The sequence below is a fragment of the Anomaloglossus baeobatrachus genome, chromosome 3 (assembly GCF_048569485.1).
Source record: "Anomaloglossus baeobatrachus isolate aAnoBae1 chromosome 3, aAnoBae1.hap1, whole genome shotgun sequence".
Taxonomy (NCBI): Eukaryota; Metazoa; Chordata; class Amphibia; order Anura; family Aromobatidae; genus Anomaloglossus; species Anomaloglossus baeobatrachus.
This window is the reverse complement of record NC_134355.1, coordinates 79,383,839-79,409,098: the sequence shown is the minus strand read 5'-3', so window position 1 is coordinate 79,409,098 and position 25,260 is coordinate 79,383,839. Positions and strand designations below refer to the sequence as shown.

Genomic DNA, 25,260 nt, shown 5'->3' with positions numbered 1-25,260 from the left:
CCGAGTAACGTGGGACAGCTGCCGCCATCAGGTCACGGAATGCTTCTGTCTCCACCAGCCTAAAAGGCAACATTTCCAGCGCAAGCAGTCGCGAAATGTTAGCATTTAGAACTGTGGCATGTGGGGTGTTGGCAGTGTATTTGCGCCTGCGTTCAAAGGTTTGCTGAATGGATAACTGAACGCTGCGCTGGGACAAGGACGTGCTTGATGATGGTGTTCTTTCTGCGTAGGCAACTGCAGGTGCAGGAGTGGAGGAGGCTTGTTCGCAGGCAGCATGGACAGGGGATTGGCTCGCATGCACAACCAGCGAAGACGTAGCAGTGACATCAGCAAGCACTGCTCCTCGACTCTGTTGTACTTCCCACAAAGTCGGGTGCTTGGCTGACATGTGCCTGATCATGCTGGTGGTGGTCAGGCTGCTAGTTTTGGTACCCCTGCTGATGCTGGCACGGCAGGTGTTGCAAATGGCCTTTTTTGAATCATCTGGATCCAACTTAAAAAACTGCCAGACTCGGGAAGACCTAACATTTGTACAGGCACCTTGTGTCGTCGTGTTGTTCCGGGGAACGGTTGCCTGACTTCTGCCTGGGGCCACCACCCTGCTTCTTACTGCCTGTTGTGATGCTACGCCTCCCTCCCCCTGTGCACTGCTGTCCTCGCTCTGCATATCCTCCTGCCAGGTTGGGTCAGTTACTGGATCATCCACCACGTCGTCTTCCTCTTCCGCACCCTGCTCCTCCTCCTGACTTCCTGACAATTGTGTCTCATCATCGTCCACCACTTGTTGAGACACGTTGCCAACTTCGTGAGAACGTGGCTGCTCAAATATTTGGCCATCTGTACAGACGATCTCCTCATGACCCACTTCAATATGAGCTGGCGAGAGGCCAGAATGTGTGAATGGAAACGTGAACAGCTCTTCCGAGTGTCCAAGTGTGGGATCATTAATGTCCGAGGAGGACGTGTACTCAGCCTGGTGGTAGGAAGGAGGATCAGGTTCAGAAATGTGCGGTGCAGTATCACGGCTACTGACACTTGACCGTGTGGAAGACAGAGTGTTTGTGGTGGTGCCAATCTGACTGGAAGCATTATCTGCTATCCAACTAACAACCTGTTGACACTGGTCTTGGTTCAAGAGCGGTGTACTGCTGCGGTCCCCAAGAATTTGGAACAGGACGTGCGAGCGACTAGATGTGGCCCTTTGTTGTGGCGAAATTAGAGCTTGCCCACGACCTCGGCCTCTGCCTGCACCACCATCACGTCCACTTCCTTGTTCCTTGCCAATGCCCTTGCGCATTTTGCAATGCTGTGCACTGCTGACGTGTATATTCACTACTTGTGCGTTATATTAAAGTTTCTGGAAATTGCACACAAGTGCACCTGTACGCTGCCACCAACAGGCACACACGTGCGGTTTTAAAAACCAAGCACGGACGCAATAAGAACCTAACAGGTTTTTTTGGGGAGCGACAATTACAGACAAGTCAGACACTATCTGGACTGTTTTACACTGTGTACACCAGCCCCAGATATGATGAAGGCTGGTATACGGTCACCACTACCCTGCCTGCCTGCCTGCCTGTATACTGGTACAATAGTCCTGACAAGGACTCTTTTGGTCACTAGCCTGTATTCAGACCTGGCTATACCCTGCCTGTATATAGCAACAGTAGTCCTGAGAAGGACTCTGCTACTGTACTCCGACCTGGCTATACCCTGCCTGCCTGTATACAACTAGAATAGTCCTGAGAAGGACTTTTGGTCACACTGTTTGCAGCCCTGCAACTGAAAAAGCTATAAAGGGCCGCAAAGCTTTCCCTGAATCAGCGACACTCTCCCTGCACTGACAGTCTGGATAGCTGTGAGCAGAGCACAGCGCGCCGGCCTATATAAAGGCTCGGTCACGCTGTGCAGGCCGGCCAATCACTGCAATTCCACAACTAATAGGGCTGTGGCATTGCAGTGGTCTGCCAGCCAATCCCTGCATGAGGGCTGGCTCTCAAAAGAGCGCCAACATGCAGAAATGAAGACCACGAGTACAGCACGAGTATCGCGAGATTACTCGGTCCCCGCCGAGCAGCCCGAGTACAGCGATACTCGTGCGAGTACCGAGTAGTGACAAGCATGCTCGCTCATCACTAATTAACATCCATTCATTCATTAATTGTGCTTCCACACAGAGGCGTAACTAGGGGGGGGCTGGTAGGGCATCTGCCCCGGGTGCAAGTGTCAGGGGGGCGCAGTCAGACTGACTGATGAGGGCGGCGGTCTGAGGTTTCTCCCGTCGGTAGCATATGCCGCCTCCCGGGACCGGAAGCTAGTTGTTTCTCACCCTGCTGCAGTGCGCCGGCTGCCTGTGATGCATTGTTATGCAAGTGCCGGGCCGCCGACACTTCCATGTCAGGACACGTGAGCAGCGTGATCCGGTCAGCTGATCATGCTGCTGACGTCACACGGCGGCTCTGTAAAGGCACGGTGTTGTCCCTGCCCGCTGGCACTTCCGTGTCAGGACACATGAGTAGCGTGATCCGGTCAGTTGATCACACTGCTGACATCACACAGCGGCCCTGTAAAGGCGCGGCGTTGTCCCTGCCCGCCGGCACTTCCGTGTCAGGACACGTGAGCAGCGTGATCCGGTCAGCTGGTCACGCTGCTGACATCACACGGCGGCCCTGCAAAGGCGCGGTGTTGGTTCAAAGTGCTCCAGTGGAGCTGAAGATTTAGTGTAATTAGGGGATGGGGGGAAGATTAGAGTGATGGGTGTGGAGTGGACACAAAATGGGGAGATGGATTTAAGTTAAGGACACAATAGGAGAAGCAAGGAAGGGGGAGATGAAGTAGGATATACATGAGGAAACAGTGTGAGTGGGGGCAGGCTTAGTTTATGTGCAGTATGGATAGTGGAGGGATGGATTTAAGGATACAATATGAGAAGCAAGGAAATGATGAAGGATTATGTATGGGGAGAGAAATGATGAGGGATTATGTATGGGGAGAGAAATGAGGGATTATGTATGGGGAGAGGGAAGAGGAGGGGTGATGTATGGGAAGAGAAATGATGAGGGATTATGTATGGGGAGAGAAATGATGAGGGATTATGTATGGGGAGAGGGAAGAGGAGGGCTGATGTATGGGGAGAGGGAAGATGAGGGGGATGTATGGGGAGAGGGAAGATGCGGGGGGATGTATGGGGAGAGGGAAGATGCGGGGGGATGTATGGGGAGAGGGAAGATGCGGGGGGATGTATGGGGAGAGGGAAGATGCGAGGGGATGTATGGGGAGAGGGAAGATGCGTGGGGATGTATGGGGAGAGGGAGGATGCGGTGGGATGTATGGGGAGAGGCAGGATGCGGGGGGATGTATGAATTATAAAATATAATATGTATTAAATAGAAGTATTATAATTATTCTGCTATTTAAGGGGCATCGTGATGGGATGTGCTGCAGAAGACCGGAGAAGATGGAAATCTGCAGAGATGAGATGTGAATGTGAAAAGTCATCATGGCGTCAGGACAAGGTGAATAGAAAGAAACGACTCAGAGACAACATCATCTATAAGGTACCTGAATGTAAATGTTTATTTGTGATACTATGTCCCATCATTAGGCCTGGGTCCCACTTGCGCATTGCTTCTGATGTGAGCGCAATGGGACCCCCACTGATCAGCTGTTCTGGATGCAGGTGGCGGAAATGCTTATTTCTGGATCTGCTCCGTCCTCTGATGGTGTCCACGGCCGGGTACTGCACATCCACCTCATTGATTTTAATAGGAACCTGCTGCCACTATCTGAAGACGGAGCAGATCCAGAACTGAGCACTTCCGGCCACCTGCCACCACCGGCACGGCACCTAGAACAGGCGATTGGCGGGGGGTGCCAGGTGCCGGATCCTGAACAATCAGACATTGGGGATCTATCCTAAGGAAAGGCCTTCAGTGTTAAAAGTAGGGGACAATCTCTTTAATAAAGTCTTGTGCCGTCTGACAAGTTAAGGGTTACTATGTTTATATTTATGTTGTTAGGAGCATTAAAGGGGTTGTCCAAGTTTGTGATGAGTCTGCAGTCACTCCTTGTGTCAATCTATGTGACTGCAGACTTCTGAATTCTCACAGTGTGCACACTGCACGCTGTCAGGATTCTCTGATGCCGGCAGTGACAGTGGGAGCTTACGAAGCTGCAAGTATGCGATTTACATAGATGTGGTCACGTGCTGAACAGACATGCTCAATGAAAATGAATTGACTGAGGCTGGACACATCAAACCAGAATGTGGCCAGAAGTGTACAAATGTCATACTTGTGCTCACAAGATCGTCCACTCTCGTCACTGGCACCAGAGCAGAATTCAAAAGCCTGAAGTCACGAATAGATTCACTGCATACTTTCATCTCTAATCTGGACAATCCCTTTAATTGCAAAATTAAATAGTGTAGTATCCTCAGTTCTAACAGCGTGTAATATACCCACTGTCACAATTCAGCTCTGCTCGCTGGTCACCACATGGCCACTCCACTCATATGTGATTTTCATACTTGCATGTGACAATTAGCTTTTCTTCATACGTTTCTCATTGAACATTGAGAGAATTATTAAGAGAAGCTCGTTACCACATGACTGTAAGTGTGCAAATCATATATGAGTGACTGGTCACATGGCCACCACCCACATTGCTTGGTGGGGGGGGGCGCCAAACTGAATTTTTGCCCCGGGTGCTGGAAAGCCTAGATACACTTCTGCTTCCACGCATGTGGTTTATGTAGCCACATGCACATTATGCGGTAAAAACTACGTAGGCTGCACATCCAGAGCACTCAGAGCTAGAATTTCAGAGCATGTTCGGATACCGCCAGCAGCTCAGGACAAAACCTCTTTGAATTATGTGGCATTAGTTAAGAAACGTTCTTTATCTGGTCTAACCATGCATTATATTGATTGTCACTCAGCGGACTTTTCATCTTTGATAATCACAGGTGTAGAGTCGGTCCCCAGACCCCCCTGCGGGGGGGACTGGTTCCAGGCTCTCTTATTATCGGAAGCTAAATGGATCCTGAGACTAGATTTAAGATATCCTGGCGGCTTTAATTATTGCTCTGATTTACGTTATATTTTTTAGAGAAAAATCTGGGTAACTTTAAAACCTTTCATGTTCATCTGCCAGTGATATTCGTGGTAATGTTTGATCCCTTATATATTTCTTTTTGGTGGATTTGTTATTGAAGATTGTCTATAGTCATTTAATTGTCGTATTTTGGACATGCTGCTCATACTTTATATATTTGGATCTTTTATTATTTTTCATATCGTATGCGCTTACATGGTTGGATATATAAGTATGTTTGATTGTATCCTTACATTTGTCGGGTATTCCTTCCTCTGTTGGATGAGCTACTCTTTATATATTTTTTGGATAAATTTTGGATTTTTGCATATTGATGATCCAAATCCATATATTTATATATATATATATATATATATATATATATATATATTTTCCTATATGCATATATGCCTATATTTAGGTGTTTTATTACATATTTGTATTTTATTCTCCTTATCCACCAATATTATTTTTTATCAGATTAGCTCTTCCAACATTGGATGCACATATCCAGATTGACGTATATATATATATATATATATATATATATATATATATATTTTTTTTTTGTAAACCTAGTATATCACTTGGTCATACTACTGTTTGTGATTTTGTATGCTGTGCAGCATTCACCTGTAGGTGCCTGTAATTAAGTACGGCCTGCCCCTCCCTTGTGTCCATCTAACAAGTCAGTCTATTTTAGTAGCTCTGTTGTATACATGGGATACTTATGATTAAGGACTCTTTTCTGTTTTTATACTGAAGTCCGAAACGCGTTAAGCTCCCATGGATTAACATCTCTTTCGGTTTTCACGGATGGTATTTTTAATACTCTCAAATAAAGATTATGATGATTTTATTCTAAGAAGAGGTTGTGCCGGAACCTTTCCTTTCTTTTTCTACTGCTTTGATAGTAGCCTTCAGCTCGTCTGCATTGTTGGGTCTGGTGTCTCTCATCTTCCTCTTGACAATACCCCATAGATTCTCTATGGGGTTTAGGTCAGGCGAGTTTGCTGGCCAATCAAGCACAGTGATACTGTGGTTAGTAAACCAGGTATTGGTACTTTTTGCAGTGTGGACAGGTCCAAGTGCCACTGAAAAATGAAATTCCAACTCCAAAAAGCTTGTCGGCAGAAGAAAGCATGAAGTGCTCTAAAATTTCCTGGCAGACGGCTGCACTGACTTTGGTCTTGATAAAACACAGTGGACCTATACCAGCAGATGACATGGCTCCCCAAACCATCACTGATTGTGGAAACTTCTCACTAGACCTCAAGCAGGTTGAATTGTGGCTTCTCCACTCTTGCTCCAGACTCTGGGACCTTGATTTCCAAATAAAATGCAAAATTTACTTTCATCTGAAAACAACACCTTGGATCACTGAGCAACAGTCCTGTTCTTTTTCTCCTTGGCCCAAATAAGACGCTTCTGGCATCTATTGGTCAGGAGTGGCTTGACACAGGGAATGTGACACTTGTAGCCCATGTCCTGGATTGATACATATGTGTGTGATGGTGTATCACCCAGGGGGTCGTCAGGCACAAGGAATCTTGTACCTGTGTTACTCGTCACCGGGCTGGTGTGATGATCTGGGATGTCGCGGTGGCCTGCCCGGCTTCGTACCCTGAGGTTTATACCAATAAGGAGGGAAGATGATGAGGGTAATAGTAGAATAATAGTTGTGACGCCACCTGTAGTACGCGGCCAGAGATTAACCGCTGTTGCTGTCGCTGTCCTCTGGGGTGGATGGTAGTAGCAGCAGAGATGGTGTTGATCCCCACAAGTGGAGCGGGCCACGGGCAGGATGATGAGGGCAGTAATGATGGTGAGGGCCTTTGGCGCTGAGGCGCAGGGCAATGGCGCCAGTAATTAGAGTTCGAGTCAGTTGCCGAGGTTCCAGGTGGGCCCCGTCGAACCCGGATTCCTTCAGAGATCAGTCCAGTGTGGTACTCGATGAGTGAGTGGCTTAAAGCTTCTTGGGGAACCTAGTTGGTCTCGAGTAGTACTCTTGTCCTTATTTGCAGGTACCGCGGCTCCGCACTGGGGCCTGGTGCTGTCCAAGGCCCCGGATCCTATCTTGGCACTGTGCTTTCGGGTTCTTTGTGGCCACAAAGCTTGAAACCCCCCTGTCCCGGCAGATTCTCGAAAACCAACTTGGAGAATGATCTTCCCTAGCGTCCTGCACTCTGCGTGGCGTCAGTTCCAAGGGAGCAATGAAGCTCTCCTCTTGGCAACCGCGTGAACTCCTGTGTCCCACCAGAGTACCGGTGAGGCACGTCTGCTCCTTTCTTCTCCTGCTGGAGAACTCCTTAACTGTTGTGTTGGCTCATAACTCCCCCTAAGTGGCTGCTCCTCCCCGGGTCCCTGTCATTAGTGGGTGGTTCTCCCCATGTTTGAAGGCACTCTTAAGACCCTACCCTAGCGCGGTCCCCATTCGGGAGGGCAACCTGGTTGTGTATTTAAGTGTGTAAGTGGTGGAACCGGTACCGACCTCCTCAGGATCTGGGTGCAGCATTACACCTTAAATCAAGTACAATACTCTGTGGCGACTGGAGCCTCAGGGGCACCACAGTGGCTTTTGAAGCACTGACTCCAGCAGCAGTCCACTCCTTGTGAATCTCTCCCAAATTTTTGAATGGCCTTTTCTTAACAGTCCTATCAAGGCTGCGATTATCCCTGTTGCTTCTGCGCCTGTTTCTATCACACCTTTTCCTTCCACTCAACTTTCCATTAATATGCTTGGATACAGCACTCTGAACAGCCAGCTTCTTTAGTAATGACCTTTTGTGGCTTACCCTCCTTGTGAAGTGTGTCAATGACTGCCTTCTAGACATCTGTCAAGTCAGCAGTCTTCTCCATGATTGTGTAGCCTACTGAACCAGACAAAGGGACCATTTTAAATGCTTAGGAAGCCTTTGCAGGTGTTTTGTGGTAATTATTCTAATTTTCTGAGATAATGACTTTTGGGTTTTCATTGGCTGTAAGCCATAATCATCAACATTAACAGAAATAATCACTTGAAATCGATCACTCTGTGTGTAATGACTCTATATAATATATACATTTCACTTTGTGTATTGAATTACTGAAATAAATCAACTTTTTGATGATATTCTAATTTATTGAGATGCATCTGTAAAGCATTATGTGAAGTACCGTATTTTTTGGACTATGAGACTCACCGGACTATAAGATGCACCCTTGTTTTAGAGGAGGAAAAAATAGAAAAAAAAATTGAAGTAAAAAATGTCGTCATGACACACTGTTATGAGGCTGGGTGGGCCTGCTGCTGACACTGTTATGGAGGTAATAATATCCCCAAATTTTGTACTTATATCCCCCATTCTGGGCCCCTTCCAGGTATGTATGGCCCCCATCGTGGACCATGTATGTTCCCCATCCCTATATGTGTGAAACTCCAACCAGGTGTGTTTGTGTGTGTGTGTGTGTGTGTATATATATATATATATATATATATATATATATACTGTATATGCTGTGTATATGTGTGACGCCCTGGGCAAGCCAGGGGTCACAGGTCATCACACCACCACACCCTACACCCCAGTTAGGAACACCAAGGCTACCAAAATCCTTGTTGCCTTCCTCCAGGGGCTGATGTTCACACCAGGGGGTGGGCCAGGCGGTTGGCTCCGCCCACCGAGGAGTACACAGCCCTGGAGGCAGGAGGAACCAGGCAGTTGAGTGTTGGAGTTTAGCTCAGGGAGAGCTTGAGTAAACAGTAGAGTTGAGTTTAGGAGAGTGAAGAGTCAAGACAGAGTTTGGAGTTGAAAGTAAAGTGGAGTTGTAGTGAAGCTAAAGAGAGAAGCTGAAGTGACAGTAGTAAAGCCTGAAGTTGGTCCGGCTGTGTGCCCGGACAGTGACAGCAAGGTCAGCAGACGGCAGTGATAGTCCGCAGGGGTGACTGCTCGGAGGTTGCTGGAAGGACCGCGGACGGGTAGTGGCCCGGCGGTCTGGAGCAGTATACGAAGAACAGTCAGCACCAGGGCAGGGGCCTCTCGGATCTCGGCAAGGCTAGGAGTCGCCATAATTTGCCAAATCCGTCAGTGAAGGGGACGTCTGTCTCCAAACAACCAAGTCCTGATTGAAGGCAACAGTCCGACCATTACAGAGAGACACCGCCACCGCCAGGGCACCAGTTTCTCAGGGCCAGCGCCTGCGGGCAAAGTAGGGCTCCTCCGGCCCATATCCAAGCCGGGGAGCGGGTTACCGGTGGGAACCCATCGCTACCAATACAGAAACATTAGGTGCAGGAAAAGGGACATCACCGTCACCTACTGGGGAAAGCAAGTGCAGCCGTCCGTGGGAACCGTCTTTCCAGTCGTGTGTTTTACCGAAAACTGTGTCAACGTCTCAGGCTGAGTGAGTACCACAGTGCCGCAAGGCACAGCGCTGCCCCCCGCGTCCCTGCGCCCACCAAGCCCTGCATCACCCACCTAATCACTGGGCCCCGGGATCACCAACCCCTACCCACGGAGGGGCAACACAACAACTGGCTGCTCCATACCATCCTTCCCGGGATCCCCATACAGAGCAGCGGTGGTGTCAACAAATCACCACAACCGTGGGTGGCGTCACGGACAATAACCAATCCCCACACCCAAAATCCCCTTTCACTCACGGGCGAGGAGCGCCGCTAGAGTCCCCGGGATCCGGCCCATCGCTCGAGCCACCGAGCAGCAGCAGGCCGCAGCAGCCACGGCAGCCGGACCCGAGCAGCAGTGGGAGAGCGCGGCGTCCCCTCCTCCGCCCGCGACAACTTGGCGTCACGAACAGGATCTTACCGCTCTGCCGTTGAGTAGAGGTGCGCCTTGTAACCGCCGGAGGTATCCGGCTGAAAAATTTCAGAAGTCGCCATCTTTGGCGCGAAAAGTTCCCACTCGAGCGTCTTCTCGAGTAGCAGAGGCGCGAAGGCCAAAACCCCGCCCCGATAGAGGAGGGGCCGGAAAGAAGCTAAGGGGGACGCGATGGCGGCTGGCTGCATGTGAGAGCAGCTATAAAAGCAGGGACGCCAGGACTCTGCAGTCACCCTGTTCCTGGAAGAAGTCACCATGTGGATGCCATCCCGCGACACCGTAGCCCCCGCGCCTGGAACCGCGGCGTGGGTGGAGATCCGGACCGCGCAGCTCTACCAACGGCTGCAGGTTAAGATGCAGCTCCTCATGGAGGAGTGGGAGACCGACATGGCGGACGTTATAGCAGCCGTGCGGAGACGCGAGGAGGAAGCGGAGAAAGGGAGGGTGAGTGACCCACGCCCCGATGCCCTTGAAGGGTCGGTCATCGCGGCTGCGGGACCCGGTCCAAGCCCTCTCCCCCCGCTGCCTCCCTCGCCACCCGTCTCGGAGGCCATGACCCCACCACTAGGCCTGCTACCACCGCAACCGGTAGCACTACCCAGCATGCCCGCCCAGGCGGGCCGACCTGCAGCCGGAGCCCGTAGTCGACCGGAGGTGCTGCCTTGGAAGGCTCCGAAAACTGCACCGGAGGTGTCTCCAGAGGAAATCCCCGAGCCGGAGCTGATGGACCGTTCCGAGCCGGAGGCCCAGCTGCGGAAAGCCCCTGTGCCCATCCCCCACACCTCGGCTGAGGTAGCGCTGGGTTGTCGCTGCAAGGTGGCGCCTAAGGCCAAGACGCCGCGGGACTTGCCGCCCAGATCCCTGAGAGTGGGCAACGTCCAGAATGTCCCGCGGGGCCCGACCCGTGCGCCGGAGCTCGCAGAAGCGCCGTATTGGGACAGGGAGCCGGTACCGCTGGGCCTGGAGATCGGAGAGAGAGAGAGGAGAAGGCGGAGCTGGTGGCCCGAGCCATTAGAGAAAAAGAAAGCCTCCGTCAAGCAACATTCCGGGTCCGGGGCCCGCTGTACGAAGGGCAGGTGAGGCGGTTTGATGTACGCCGGGGCTATGGGTTTATATACGAACCGGGCCTGGAGGCCGAAGTGTTTATAGCCCGGCGGGATGTGAATGCCCACTTGCCCGAGGAGCACCCCGGCCGTAATCTGATGCCGGGTGACATTGTGCAGTATACCCGGCACTGTGGAGAGAGGGGGTGGTTCGCCCTAGATGCCAAACTGAGGGGCAGCCAGGAGAGCCGAGTGAGTTCTGCATCCCCTCCCTCGGATGAAGCTGAATATCCGGAGTAAAGGCAGCGGAGCACCGTTGTCCAGTCCCCGTTGGGACCACCAGCCAGTTGTGTTTGTTGAAAAAGTTGCAAATGATAAAAGAAGATAAAACCGAGAAGTAACCTGATTGTCTAACTGTGATTGAGGAAACCGGCCGTTGCCGGCACCGTTGTCCCCGTGGGGACCGTTTAAAAAGTTTTGCATGAGGAACTGCTCATGGACAAGCCCGTGAACTTGCAGGGCAACCACAAACGTTAGTGGCTTGTAAATAAGTTGTTTTACCGTTACCGTTTCCGCAGTTACCGCTTCCGGAGAGGCAAGTTGGAGGGAGGGCCCTCAGCAGAGCAGGCTGGGGCCCAGCCACCATAGGAACCGGTGGCTACCCTCTGGAGGGGAAGGACAGATCCCGCTCGGGTAACTTGTGCTGGACTTGGGTCAAGGGGTGCTGCCTGGGTTTTAGGGGCAGCATCAGGGCCAGGTTGCTTGGGTGGGAGAGAGCGGAGACCGTAACCGTAAACCGTTATGCAACGTTTAAGAAATGTGCCTCCCGTTGTGGGATGATGTTATGTTTTAAATGTTACCGTTTTACATTTTTATACTTTTACAGAAAATAAAACCGGTGTTGGACGGGCAGCCCGTGGACGGTCTGCATTTTGCTAAGGGGGAATGTGACGCCCTGGGCAAGCCAGGGGTCACAGGTCATCACACCACCACACCCTACACCCCAGTTAGGAACACCAAGGCTACCAAAATCCTTGTTGCCTTCCTCCAGGGGCTGATGTTCACACCAGGGGGTGGGCCAGGCGGTTGGCTCCGCCCACCGAGGAGTACACAGCCCTGGAGGCAGGAGGAACCAGGCAGTTGAGTGTTGGAGTTTAGCTCAGGGAGAGCTTGAGTAAACAGTAGAGTTGAGTTTAGGAGAGTGAAGAGTCAAGACAGAGTTTGGAGTTGAAAGTAGAAGTGGAGTTGTAGTGAAGCTAAAGAGAAAAGCTGAAGTGACAGTAGTAAAGCCTGAAGTTGGTCCGGCTGTGTGCCCGGACAGTGACAGCAAGGTCAGCAGACGGCAGTGATAGTCCGCAGGGGTGACTGCTCGGAGGTTGCTGGAAGGACACCATAATTTGCCAAATCCGTCAGTGAAGGGGACGTCTGTCTCCAAACAACCAAGTCCCGATTGAAGGCAACAGTCCGACCATTACAGAGAGACACCGCCACCGCCAGGGCACCAGTTTCTCAGGGCCAGCGCCTGCGGGCAAAGTAGGGCTCCTCCGGCCCATATCCAAGCCGGGGAGCGGGTTACCGGTGGGAACCCATCGCTACCAATACAGAAACATTAGGTGCAGGAAAAGGGACATCACCGTCACCTACTGGGGAAAGCAAGTGCAGCCGTCCGTGGGAACCGTCTTTCCAGCCGTGTGTTTTACCAAAAACTGTGTCAACGTATCAGGCTGAGTGAGTACCACAGTGCCGCAAGGCACAGCGCTGCCCCCGCGTCCCTGCACCCCACCAAGCCCTGCATCACCCACCTCATCACTGGGCCCCGGGATCACCAACCCCTACCGACGGAGGGGCAACACAACAACTGGCTGCTCCATACCATCCTTCCCGGGATCCCCATACAGAGCAGCGGTGGTGTCAACAAATCACCACAACCGTGGGTGGCGTCACGGACAATAACCAATCCCCACACCCAAAATCCCCTTTCACTCACGGGCGAGGAGCGCCGCTAGAGTCCCCGGGATCCGGCCCACCGCTCGAGCCACCGAGCAGCAGCAGGCCGCAGCAGCCGCGGCAGCCGGACCCGAGCAGCAGTAGGGAGAGCGCGGCGTCCTCTCCTCCGCCCGCGACATATATATATTTCATAGTTTCAAGGTTGAAGGGAGACTCTAAGTCCATCTAGTTCAACCCGTAGCCTAACATGTTGATCCAGAGGAAGGCAAAAAAAAACCAATGTTTCAAATAAGCTCCAATGGGGAAAATAATTCCTTCCTGACTCCACATACGGCAATCAGACTAGTTCCCTGGATCAACACCCTGTCATAAAATCTAATATACATAACTGGTAATATTATATTTTTCAAGAAAGGCATCCAGGCTCTGCTTAAATGTTAGTAGTGAATCACTCATTACAACACCATGCGGCAGAGAGTTCCATAGTCTCACTGCTCGTACAGTAAAGAATCCTCATCTGTGATTATGATTAAACCTTCTTTCCTCAAGACACAGCGGATGCCCCCGTGTTCCAGTTGCAGGCCTAGGTGAAAAAAGATCTTTGGAATGGTCTCTGTACTGTCCCCTCATATGTTTATACATTGTGATTAGATCCCCCTAAGCCTTTGTTTTTCCAAACTAAATAACCCCAAGTTTAATAACCTGTCTTGGTATTGCAGCCCACCCACTCCTCTAATAATCTTGGTCGCTCTTCCATCTACCTGTAAGATTATGCTATTTATATCCTTCTATACTTTTGTTATCAAGAAAAGCATCCATTCCTCTCTTAAATTCATTCAGTATGTTGGCCATCACCACTTCCTCAGGAAGAGAGTTCCAGAGCCTCACTGCTCTTACCGTGAAGAACCCTCTTCTATGCTGATGTAGGAATTTTCTTTCCTCCAATCGAAGAGAATGCCCCCTTGTTCTTGTCATAGTCCTTGGTACAAACAGATCATGGGAGAGATCTCTATATGGCCCTCTGATATATTTGTACATGTTTATTAGGTCTCCCCTAAGTCTTCTCTTTTCTAGAGTAAATAGACCTAATTTTGATAACCTTTCCGTGTATTGTAATGCACCCACTCCATTTATTATTTTAGTAGCCCGCCTCTGAAACCATTCAAGTTCAGTAATGTCTTTCTTGAGCACCGGCGCCCAACATTGCACACAATTCTCCAAGTGTGGTCTGACGAGTGATCTGTACAGAGGGAGAATGATGTATATTTATATGTGTACTATATTTATTGCCTTAATTTTACAGATGTGATGCTCACCTAGCTGTCAGTTTGGTCCTGCCTCTGCACTAGAAACAATCTCCCGTAACTCAACAGGACCTGAAGTGATGTAATGAAGAGGCAGGGCACTGTATTGCTCTGTGCTGCTCTGGCCCTGCCTCTTCATTACATCATTGCAGGTCCTGTCGAGTTACAGGAGACTTTGTTTCTAGTGCAGAGGCAGGACCAATCAAAGCAATGTGAGCACTCAGCACAGAGACTGCGGGCTGTGCTGTGATGGTATGCCGTGCTCTGGCCCGGACACTGCAGTAATCTGCACTTCCTCCGGGCCAGACATGACTGCAGCGGCACCCTGCTCCTGCCTGCTTCTTAAGAAGCGGACACATAGTCTCCCTAGCCACTGCAGGAAGACGGCGGCTGGAGCACCCACGTGTGTCCGCTGTTTACATTAAACAGGTATTGATTTGCTGCTCCTGACACCCGCTTCTAGTCACTGACTGAAGAGAGCGGAGAGAGGTGGGCGGGGAGCAACTAATGAATATTCGTTTACTTTAAACAGCGGGCACACGTGGTTTCTCCAGCCGCTTCCTGCAGCAGCGACCCTCCCTGCCTCCTGTGATCCCACTACACAGCCACTCTGTCCCACTCCACATCCGCTGCCTCCCACTCCACAGCCACTCCCTCCCACTCCACAGCCGCTCTGTCGCACTCCACAGCCGCTGCCTCCCACTCCACAGCCGCTGCCTCTCACTCCACAGCCACTGCGTCTCAGTCGACAGCCGCTCCCTCCCACTCCACAGCCGTGCCTTCAACTCCACAGCCGCACCCTCCCACTCCACAGCCGCTCCCTCCCACTACACAGCCGCGGCCTTCAACTCCATAGCCTCTCCCTCCCACTACACAGCCTCTTCCTCTCACTCGACAGCTGCTCCCTCCCAATACACAGCCGCTCCCTCTCACTCAACAGCTGCTCCCTCCCACTCCACAGCCGCTCCCTCCCACTCTACAGCCGCTGCCTCAGACTATAAGACACACTTTCCTCCCAAATTTGGAGGAAAAAAGTGCGTCTTATAGTCCGAAAAATACGGTAACTAGTGAAAGAGATTTGTTTCAAATGTTTTATTACTATATGTAGGTCACAAACCCTGGCTGAAAAATTAGTTACATTTTAATTCATAATCTGGTAAAGAAACCCTCTTACCAGGTCAAATTTCAGCACTTTTTGCTCTCATTTTATTCCCGTTGTTCCCCTGACTCTTTAGCTTTTTTAGCTATATGGTTCCAATGTGATTTTTTCTTAGTGCTAGTTTTTCTGTTCTTTACCTTGTGGCACAGCTCATAGGAGTCTCTCTGGGCTTGTCTTTAGACGGTTCTAAATTATATCGAGTAGTGTCCCCTTGGTAAAGACAATTAAAATTAGTACTAAACAAAAAATCCCAAATCTCTGAAGCCATATGGCATATGTTAAAAAAAACAAACAAAAAAAACCTGAATACTCAAGGGAGCAGCGGGAGTACAGCTAAAGCAAAATCTGGCCGCTGACCTGGTCACAGGTTTTCCTTAAGGCCCGGTCATGGCAAAAAGCTAGCCTTACATCAGTACATCGGTATTTCCGATACAGTGCAGAACACAGGGTAATGTATATTGTTCACAAGTTAAATAAACAAAAAACAAGTTTACCTCGTACATGCCGACAGTGATAGCAGTCACAGGAGGGGTGGTTTGGATAATTTGTTGCAATATGTTCACATAAGTCTGAATTTCCATGAGATTCTGTTGAGTAAAAATAAAAAGGATTTATTTTTCATTACTTTAGACATATCCATATCTAAAATTCATAAGAATCTGATCTATTCATCAGAATGTAGAAAGATACATCATAGTTTGGATTTTGGCAGGTTCACATAGCAGCAGCATAAAAGATGTATTTATGGAAAAATATAGAGACGAAACCCATACAGAGAAGTGTACTGCCCTCAATACAGTTTTGCATTTGGCAGCTATGGTAAGTTGCAACGTTGATGCAGAACCCAGCTTATATAAGAAAATGGAATTAGGAAAAAAGCAAAACACCCATTAAATTGTGTATATACTGAACATAACTATAAATTCAACACTTTTGTTTTTGCTCCCATTTTTCATGAGCTGAACTCACAGATGTAAGATTTTTTTCTATGTAAACAAAAGCCCTCTTTAGACCCCGTTACACGCAACGACGTATCAAACGATATATCGCCAGGGTCACGGATTCCGTGACGCACATCCGGCCTAGTTAGCGAGGTCGTTGCGTGTGACACCAACGAACGGCAGTTAACGATCAAAAATACTCACCTCATCGTTGATCGTTGACACGTCGTTCATTTTCAAAAAATCGCTGATTGTTGAGGACACAGGGTGTTCGTCGTTCCCGTGGCTGCACACATTGCTACGTGTGACACCCCGGGAACGACGAACTACAGCTTGCCTAAGGCCGCCGGCAATGCGGAAGGAAGGAGGTGGGCGGGATGTAACAGACGCTCATCTCCGCCCCTCCACTCCTATTGGGCAGCCGCTTAGTGATGCCGCTGTAACGCCACACGAACCGCCCCCTTAGAAAGGAGGTGGTTCGCCAGCAACAGCGACGTCGCTAGGCAGGAAAATCCGTGTAACGGCTCCTAACAATTTTGTGCGCCACGGGCAGCGATTTGCCCGTGACGCACAAACAAGGGGGTGGGTGCTGTCACCAGCGACATCGCGAGCAATATCGCTGCGTGTAACACCCCCTTTTCTCTTAAATATTGTTCACAGGGCTAGTTTCAAATTTGCAGTTTTTCAGTATTGGGGGCTCCGGGGAAGCTCAGGAGACCAGTCAGTATCTGGTGTGACCACTATTTCCCAGTCTGCCATCTGCCTTGTAAAGTGAAAACCATGATTTATCCTTGAAGAGAACACCTCACCAACATGTCAGATGCCATTGAATGTTAGCATTTGCCCAATTATATTCACGAGCAACAGCTTTGTTGGATATTCCTGCAGTCAGCATGTCAATTGCACGCTCACTCAAAACTTTTAACATCTGTGAAATTGTACTGAGTGATAAAACTGCACATTTTAGTATCGCCTTTTATTGTGGGCAGCCAAAGGCACACCTGTGCAATAGTCATCCTGTCTAATCAGCATCTTGATATGTCACACCTGTGAGGTGGATGGATTATATTTGAACAATATTTGATTGAAAAAAGGCCTTTTGTCTACATAGAAAAAGTCTTAAATTTTTTAGTTGAGCTCATGAAAAATGGGAGCAAAAACTGTTGCGCTTATTTTTTTGCTCAGCATATATTGTCATACTGTATATATTTTTCAACTTGAGGAACAAACAATTATTAGCAGTTAATAAACTGTCCTCTACATCAAAGATTACTTGTTTTCACTTCTTAAAGATGTTCATGATTAGGAAAACATGGTTACTTTTGTCTTTAAACATCACAACTTTAGGTGGTACTGCTGCCCAACCCTATTCCCTTCAGTGTAGCGGAGTTGTAATGTAATACCGGGAAATGTGGGGTTTTTTTTTTATGGAGTAGGAGGTTTCCAAGCAGTTTGGGACCCGTAGATGATAACATTTCCTTGAATCATATTGACTTTTTCAATGCTTTTGGTGATTTTTTCATTTTCACATTGGGTGGTTCTAAAAATATTGCTGTGCGAAGAGAATATTATAAAAATGTTGGACATGGTCTGAACATACCACAACTGCTTGGCATGGAAGGAAGCAAAAGAGTATATAGACAGGACAGCATGAGATCTCAGCTGATTCTTTCTGTGAGGTAAAACATTTTTTAGGTGAAGAATTCTTGTAATATTCCTGATGATCTTAAATTGGTTTGTTAGGTAATATCCAGTGTCTATAGTAGTTGAGAGACAAGTTAGTAGATGCGTAGATCTGTCACATGCCATAAACATGTATGTTTTACACTGGTGTAATTGCTGCTGTTCTTCTGAATTTGGCATAATGTTTCTTTTGTGACATACCTCTGCATTTCTGAGATATGGCCCCTTCTGCCCTATACATATAAAAATTGTCCTAGCCAAATGGGCATAATATAGATGAGAACATCAATTCATGGAAGATCGAGTTGAATTTCCTGAAAGATCTTATAGTAAGTGGTGCTCTCTTTGTCTTGTAGAGTATAAGCTCTTATGGTGAGTGGGGTCCTTTCTCTCCTGTAGAGTGTAAGCTCTTATGGTCACAAGGGTCCATTTTATCGCTCTCCTGTATAGAATAAGCACTTAAAGTCAACAGGGTTCTCTTTTTCTCTCATGTAGAGTTTAAGTTCTTATGGTCAGTGGGGGCTTCACTCTGCTGTATTGTGTAAGCTTTTATGGTCATCAGAGTCCTTTTTAACTCTCTCCTATAGAATATAAGCTCTTATAATCACCAGTGTTCTCTTTTTCTCTCCTGTAGAGTTTAAGCTCTTATGGTCAGTGGGTTCTTCTCTCTCCTGTACAGTGTAAGCTTTTATAGTCAGTGGTGTCCTTTCTCTCTCTCTCTCTCTCTCCTCTATTGAGTGTAATACTTATAGTATACAGTCATATGAAAAAGTTTGGGCACCCCTATTAATGTTAACCTTTTTTCTTTATAACAATTTGGATTTTTGCAACAGCTATTTCAGTTTCATATATCTAATAACTGATGGACTCAGTAATATTTCTGAATTGAAATGAGGTTTATTGTACTAACAGAAAATGTGCAATCTGCATTTAAACAAAATTTGACCGCTGAAAAGTATGGGCACCCTTATCAATTTCGAGATTTGAACACTCCTAACTACTTTTTACTGACTTACTAAAGCACTAAATTGGTTTTGTAACCTCATTGAGCTTTGAACTTCATAGGCAGGTGTATCCAATCATGAGAAAAGGTATTTAAGGTGGCCACTTGCAAGTTGTTCTCCTATTTGAATCTCCTATGAAGAGTGGCATCATGGGCTCCTCAAAACAACTCTCAAATGATCTGAAAACAAAGATTATTCAACATAGTTGTTCAGGGGAAGGATACAAAAAATTGTCTCAGAGATTTAAACTGTCAGTTTCCACTGTGAGGAACATAGTAAGGAAATGGAAGAACACAGGTACAGTTCTTGTTAAGCCCAGAAGTGGCAGGCCAAGAAAAATATCAGAAAGGTAGAGAAGAAGAATGGTTAGAACAGTCAAGAACAATCCACAGACCACCTCCAAAGACCTGCAGCTTCATCTTGCTGCAGATGGTGTCAATGTGCATCGGTCAACAATACAGCGCACGTTGCACAAGGAGAAGCTGTATGGGAGAGTGATGCGAAAGAAGCCGTTTCTGCAAGCACGCCACAAACAGAGTCGCCTGAGGTATGCAAAAGCACATTTGGACAGGCCAGTTACATTTTGGAAGAAGGTCCTGTGGACTGATGAAACAAAGATTGAGTTGTTTGGTCATACAAAAAGGCGTTATGCATGGAGGCAAAAAAACATGGCATTCCAAGAAGAGCACTTGCTACCCACAGTAACATTTGGTGGAAGTCCCATCATGCTTTGGGGCTGTGTGGCCAATGCCGGCACTGGGAATCTTGTTAAAGTTGAGGGTCGCATGGATTCAATTCAGTATCAGCAGATTTTTGACAATAATGTGCAAGAATCAGTGACGAAGTTGAAGTTAGGCAGGGGATGGATATTTCAGCAAGACAATGATCCAAAACACCGCTCCAAATCTACTCAGGCATTCATGCAGAGGAACAATTACAATGTTCTGGAATGGCCATCCCAGTCCCCAGACCTGAATATCATTGAAAATCTGTGGGATGATTTGAAGCGTGCTGTCCATTAGAGATGAGCGAACCGGTCCCGGTTCGGCTCGAGGCGGTTCGCCGAACGGGGGGTCTGGCTCGAGTTCGGCTCGTCGAACGTTCGACGAACCGAACTCGAGCCCATAGGAAACAATGGCAGGCAATCACAAACACAGTAAAACACCTAGAAAACACCCTCAAAGGTGTCCAAAAGGTGACAAACAACTCACAACACAACACAAACACATGGGAAAGTGACAAGGACATGTACTCATGCGAAAACAAAACAGCTGGACAAGGAAAAAGAGGAGGACACACAGATATAGGCATGGCACGCCCTTCTAAAGTCATGTAAAACACCGCAAGGTGACTCCAAGCGGAGTCTCCCTTTTTTCCAAAAATTGGGCCCCACACACCCACCCCTTCAGTGGCAGCAGTTGTGCCCCAGTTGTACACTTCACAGCTAGATTTGCATCAAGCACATTCAAAAATACGCCATTCTTATCCGTCCCCAGGATGACACCGGGGTAGGTAGCAAAGTGTTTCCTGATCCCAGCTCTGTTCATCTTGGCTTCTTTTAAAAACACAGCAAGCAAGGGTTACTCCAAGCGGAGTCTCCCTTTTTTCCAAAAATTGGGCCCCACACACACCCACCCCTTCAGTGGCAGCACTTGGGCCCCAGTTGTACACTTCACAGCTAGATTTGCATCAAGCACATTCAAAAATACGCTATTCTTAACCGTCCCCAGGATGACACCGGGGTAGGTAGCAAAGTCTTTCCTGATCCCAGCTCTGTTCATCTTGGCTTCTTTTAAAAACACAGCAAGCAAGGGTTACTCCAAGCGGAGTCTCCCTTTTTTCCAAAAATTGGGCCACACAGACACCCACCCCATCAGTGGCAGCACTTGGGCCCTAGTTGCAAACAGGATGTTTTGATTTGCATCAAGCACATTCAAAAATACGCTATTCTTAGCCGTCCCCAGGATGACACCGGGGTAGGTAGCAAAGTCTTTGCTGACCCATGACTTGTTCATCTTGGCTTCTTTTAAAAACAATGTAAGCAAGGGTTACTCCAAGCGGAGTCTCCCTTTTTTCCAAAAATTGGGCCACACAGACACCCACCCCATCAGTGGCAGCACTTGGGCCCTAGTTGCAAACAGGATGTTTTGATTTGCATCAAGCACATTCAAAAATACGCTATTCTTAGCCGTCCACAGGATGACACCGGGGTAGGTAGCAAAGTCTTTGCTGACCCATGACTTGTTCATCTTGGCTTCTTTTAAAAACAATGTAAGCAAGGGTTACTCCAAGCGGAGTCTCCCTTTTTTCCAAAAATTGGGCCACACAGACACCCACCCCATCAGTGGCAGCACTTGGGCCCTAGTTGCAAACAGGATGTTTTGATTTGCATCAAGCACATTCAAAAATACGCTATTCTTAGCCGTCCACAGGATGACACCGGGGTAGGTAGCAAAGTCTTTCCTGATCCCAGCTCTGTTCATCTTGGCTTCTTTTAAAAACACAGCAAGCAAGGGTTACTCCAAGCGGAGTCTCCCTTTTTTCCAAAAATTGGGCCACACAGACACCCACCCCATCAGTGGCAGCACTTGGGCCCTAGTTGCAAACAGGATGTTTTGATTTGCATCAAGCACATTCAAAAATACGCTATTCTTAGCCGTCCCCAGGATGACACCGGGGTAGGTAGCAAAGTCTTTGCTGACCCATGACTTGTTCATCTTGGCTTCTTTTAAAAACAATGTAAGCAAGGGTTACTCCAAGCGGAGTCTCCCTTTTTTCCAAAAATTGGGCCACACAGACACCCACCCCATCAGTGGCAGCACTTGGGCCCTAGTTGCAAACAGGATGTTTTGATTTGCATCAAGCACATTCAAAAATACGCTATTCTTAGCCGTCCACAGGATGACACCGGGGTAGGTAGCAAAGTCTTTCCTGATCCCAGCTCTGTTCATCTTGGCTTCTTTTAAAAACACAGCAAGCAAGGGTTACTCCAAGCGGAGTCTCCCTTTTTTCCAAAAATTGGGCCACACAGACACCCACCACATCAGTGGCAGCACTTGGGCCCTAGTTGCAAACAGGATGTTTTGATTTGCATCAAGCACATTCAAAAATACGCTATTCTTAGCCGTCCCCAGGATGACACCGGGGTAGGTAGCAAAGTCTTTGCTGACCCATGACTTGTTCATCTTGGCTTCTTTTAAAAACAATGTAAGCAAGGGTTACTCCAAGCGGAGTCTCCCTTTTTTCCAAAAATTGGGCCACACAGACACCCACCCCATCAGTGGCAGCACTTGGGCCCTAGTTGCAAACAGGATGTTTTGATTTGCATCAAGCACATTCAAAAATACGCTATTCTTAGCCGTCCCCAGGATGACACCGGGGTAGGTAGCAAAGTCTTTCCTGATCCCAGCTCTGTTCATCTTGGCTTCTTTTAAAAACACAGCAAGCAAGGGTTACTCCAAGCGGAGTCTCCCTTTTTTCCAAAAATTGGGCCACACAGACACCCACCCCATCAGTGGCAGCACTTGGGCCCTAGTTGCAAACAGGATGTTTTGATTTGCATCAAGCACATTCAAAAATACGCTATTCTTAGCCGTCCCCAGGATGACACCGGGGTAGGTAGCAAAGTCTTTCCTGATCCCAGCTCTGTTCATCTTGGCTTCTTTTAAAAACACAGCAAGCAAGGGTTACTCCAAGCGGAGTCTCCCTTTTTTCCAAAAATTGGGCCACACAGACACCCACCCCATCAGTGGCAGCACTTGGGCCCTAGTTGCAAACAGGATGTTTTGATTTGCATCAAGCACATTCAAAAATACGCTATTCTTAGCCGTCCCCAGGATGACACCGGGGTAGGTAGCAAAGTCTTTGCTGACCCATGACTTGTTCATCTTGGCTTCTTTTAAAAACAATGTAAGCAAGGGTTACTCCAAGCGGAGTCTCCCTTTTTTCCAAAAATTGGGCCACACAGACACCCACCCCATCAGTGGCAGCACTTGGGCCCTAGTTGCAAACAGGATGTTTTGATTTGCATCAAGCACATTCAAAAATACGCTATTCTTAGCCGTCCACAGGATGACACCGGGGTAGGTAGCAAAGTCTTTCCTGATCCCAGCTCTGTTCATCTTGGCTTCTTTTAAAAACACAGCAAGCAAGGGTTACTCCAAGCGGAGTCTCCCTTTTTTCCAAAAATTGGGCCACACAGACACCCACCCCATCAGTGGCAGCACTTGGGCCCTAGTTGCAAACAGGATGTTTTGATTTGCATCAAGCACATTCAAAAATACGCTATTCTTAGCCGTCCCCAGGATGACACCGGGGTAGGTAGCAAAGTCTTTCCTGATCCCAGCTCTGTTCATCTTGGCTTCTTTTAAAAACACAGCAAGCAAGGGTTACTCCAAGCGGAGTCTCCCTTTTTTCCAAAAATTGGGCCACACAGACACCCACCCCATCAGTGGCAGCACTTGGGCCCTAGTTGCAAACAGGATGTTTTGATTTGCATCAAGCACATTCAAAAATACGCTATTCTTAGCCGTCCCCAGGATGACACCGGGGTAGGTAGCAAAGTCTTTGCTGACCCATGACTTGTTCATCTTGGCTTCTTTTAAAAACAATGTAAGCAAGGGTTACTCCAAGCGGAGTCTCCCTTTTTTCCAAAAATTGGGCCACACAGACACCCACCCCATCAGTGGCAGCACTTGGGCCCTAGTTGCAAACAGGATGTTTTGATTTGCATCAAGCACATTCAAAAATACGCTATTCTTAGCCGTCCACAGGATGACACCGGGGTAGGTAGCAAAGTCTTTCCTGATCCCAGCTCTGTTCATCTTGGCTTCTTTTAAAAACACAGCAAGCAAGGGTTACTCCAAGCGGAGTCTCCCTTTTTTCCAAAAATTGGGCCACACAGACACCCACCCCATCAGTGGCAGCACTTGGGCCCTAGTTGCAAACAGGATGTTTTGATTTGCATCAAGCACATTCAAAAATACGCTATTCTTAGCCGTCCCCAGGATGACACCGGGGTAGGTAGCAAAGTCTTTCCTGATCCCAGCTCTGTTCATCTTGGCTTCTTTTAAAAACACAGCAAGCAAGGGTTACTCCAAGCGGAGTCTCCCTTTTTTCCAAAAATTGGGCCACACAGACACCCACCCCATCAGTGGCAGCACTTGGGCCCTAGTTGCAAACAGGATGTTTTGATTTGCATCAAGCACATTCAAAAATACGCTATTCTTAGCCGTCCCCAGGATGACACTGGGGTAGGTAGCAAAGTCTTTGCTGACCCATGACTTGTTCATCTTGGCTTCTTTTAAAAACAATGTAAGCAAGGGTTACTCCAAGCGGAGTCTCCCCTTTTTTCCAAAAATTGGGCCCCACACACACCCACCCATTCAGTGGCAGCAGTTGTGCCCCAGTTGTACACTTCACAGCTAGATTTGCATCAAGCACATTCAAAAATACGCCATTCTTATCCGTCCCCAGGATGACACCGGGGTAGGTAGCAAAGTCTTTCCTGATCCCAGCTCTGTTCATCTTGGCTTCTTTTAAAAACACAGCAAGCAAGGGTTACTCCAAGCGGAGTCTCCCTTTTTTCCAAAAATTGGGCCACACAGACACCCACCCCATCAGTGGCAGCACTTGGGCCCTAGTTGCAAACAGGATGTTTTGATTTGCATCAAGCACATTCAAAAATACGCTATTCTTAGCCGTCCCCAGGATGACACCGGGGTAGGTAGCAAAGTCTTTCCTGATCCCAGCTCTGTTCATCTTGGCTTCTTTTAAAAACACAGCAAGCAAGGGTTACTCCAAGCGGAGTCTCCCTTTTTTCCAAAAATTGGGCCACACAGACACCCACCCCATCAGTGGCAGCACTTGGGCCCTAGTTGCAAACAGGATGTTTTGATTTGCATCAAGCACATTCCAAATCCACAAGCATTTACTCTCCCCAGGATGACACAGGGGTAGTAAATTCCTTCTGGATCCATGACTTGTTCATTTTGATGAACGTCAGTCTGTCCACATTGTCACTGGACAGACGCGTGCGCTTATCTGTCAGCACACACCCAGCAGCACTGAATACACGTTCAGAGACAACGCTGGCAGCTGGACACGACAAAATCTCCAAGGCGTAAGTTGCGAGCTCTGGCCATTTTTGTAGGTTTGAAGCCCAAAAGGAGCAAGGCTCCAGTTGCACAGTCATGGCATCGATGTTCATTTGGAGATACTCCTGTATCATCCTCTCCAGCCGTTGACTATGTGTCAGACTTGTTGT

General features: G+C 48.3%; 1 protein-coding gene across 1 annotated transcript in view; it reads right to left on the bottom strand.

The window, feature by feature from the left end:
- Positions 1–25,260, bottom strand: part of BFSP1 (beaded filament structural protein 1) — a 98,346-nt gene that overhangs the window by 37,467 nt on the left and 35,619 nt on the right. Inside the window, exon 4 of the mRNA XM_075339276.1 lies at positions 15,862–15,954. Coding sequence (XP_075195391.1) covers positions 15,862–15,954 — 93 coding nt within the window. The remainder of the gene's footprint in view (positions 1–15,861; positions 15,955–25,260) is intronic.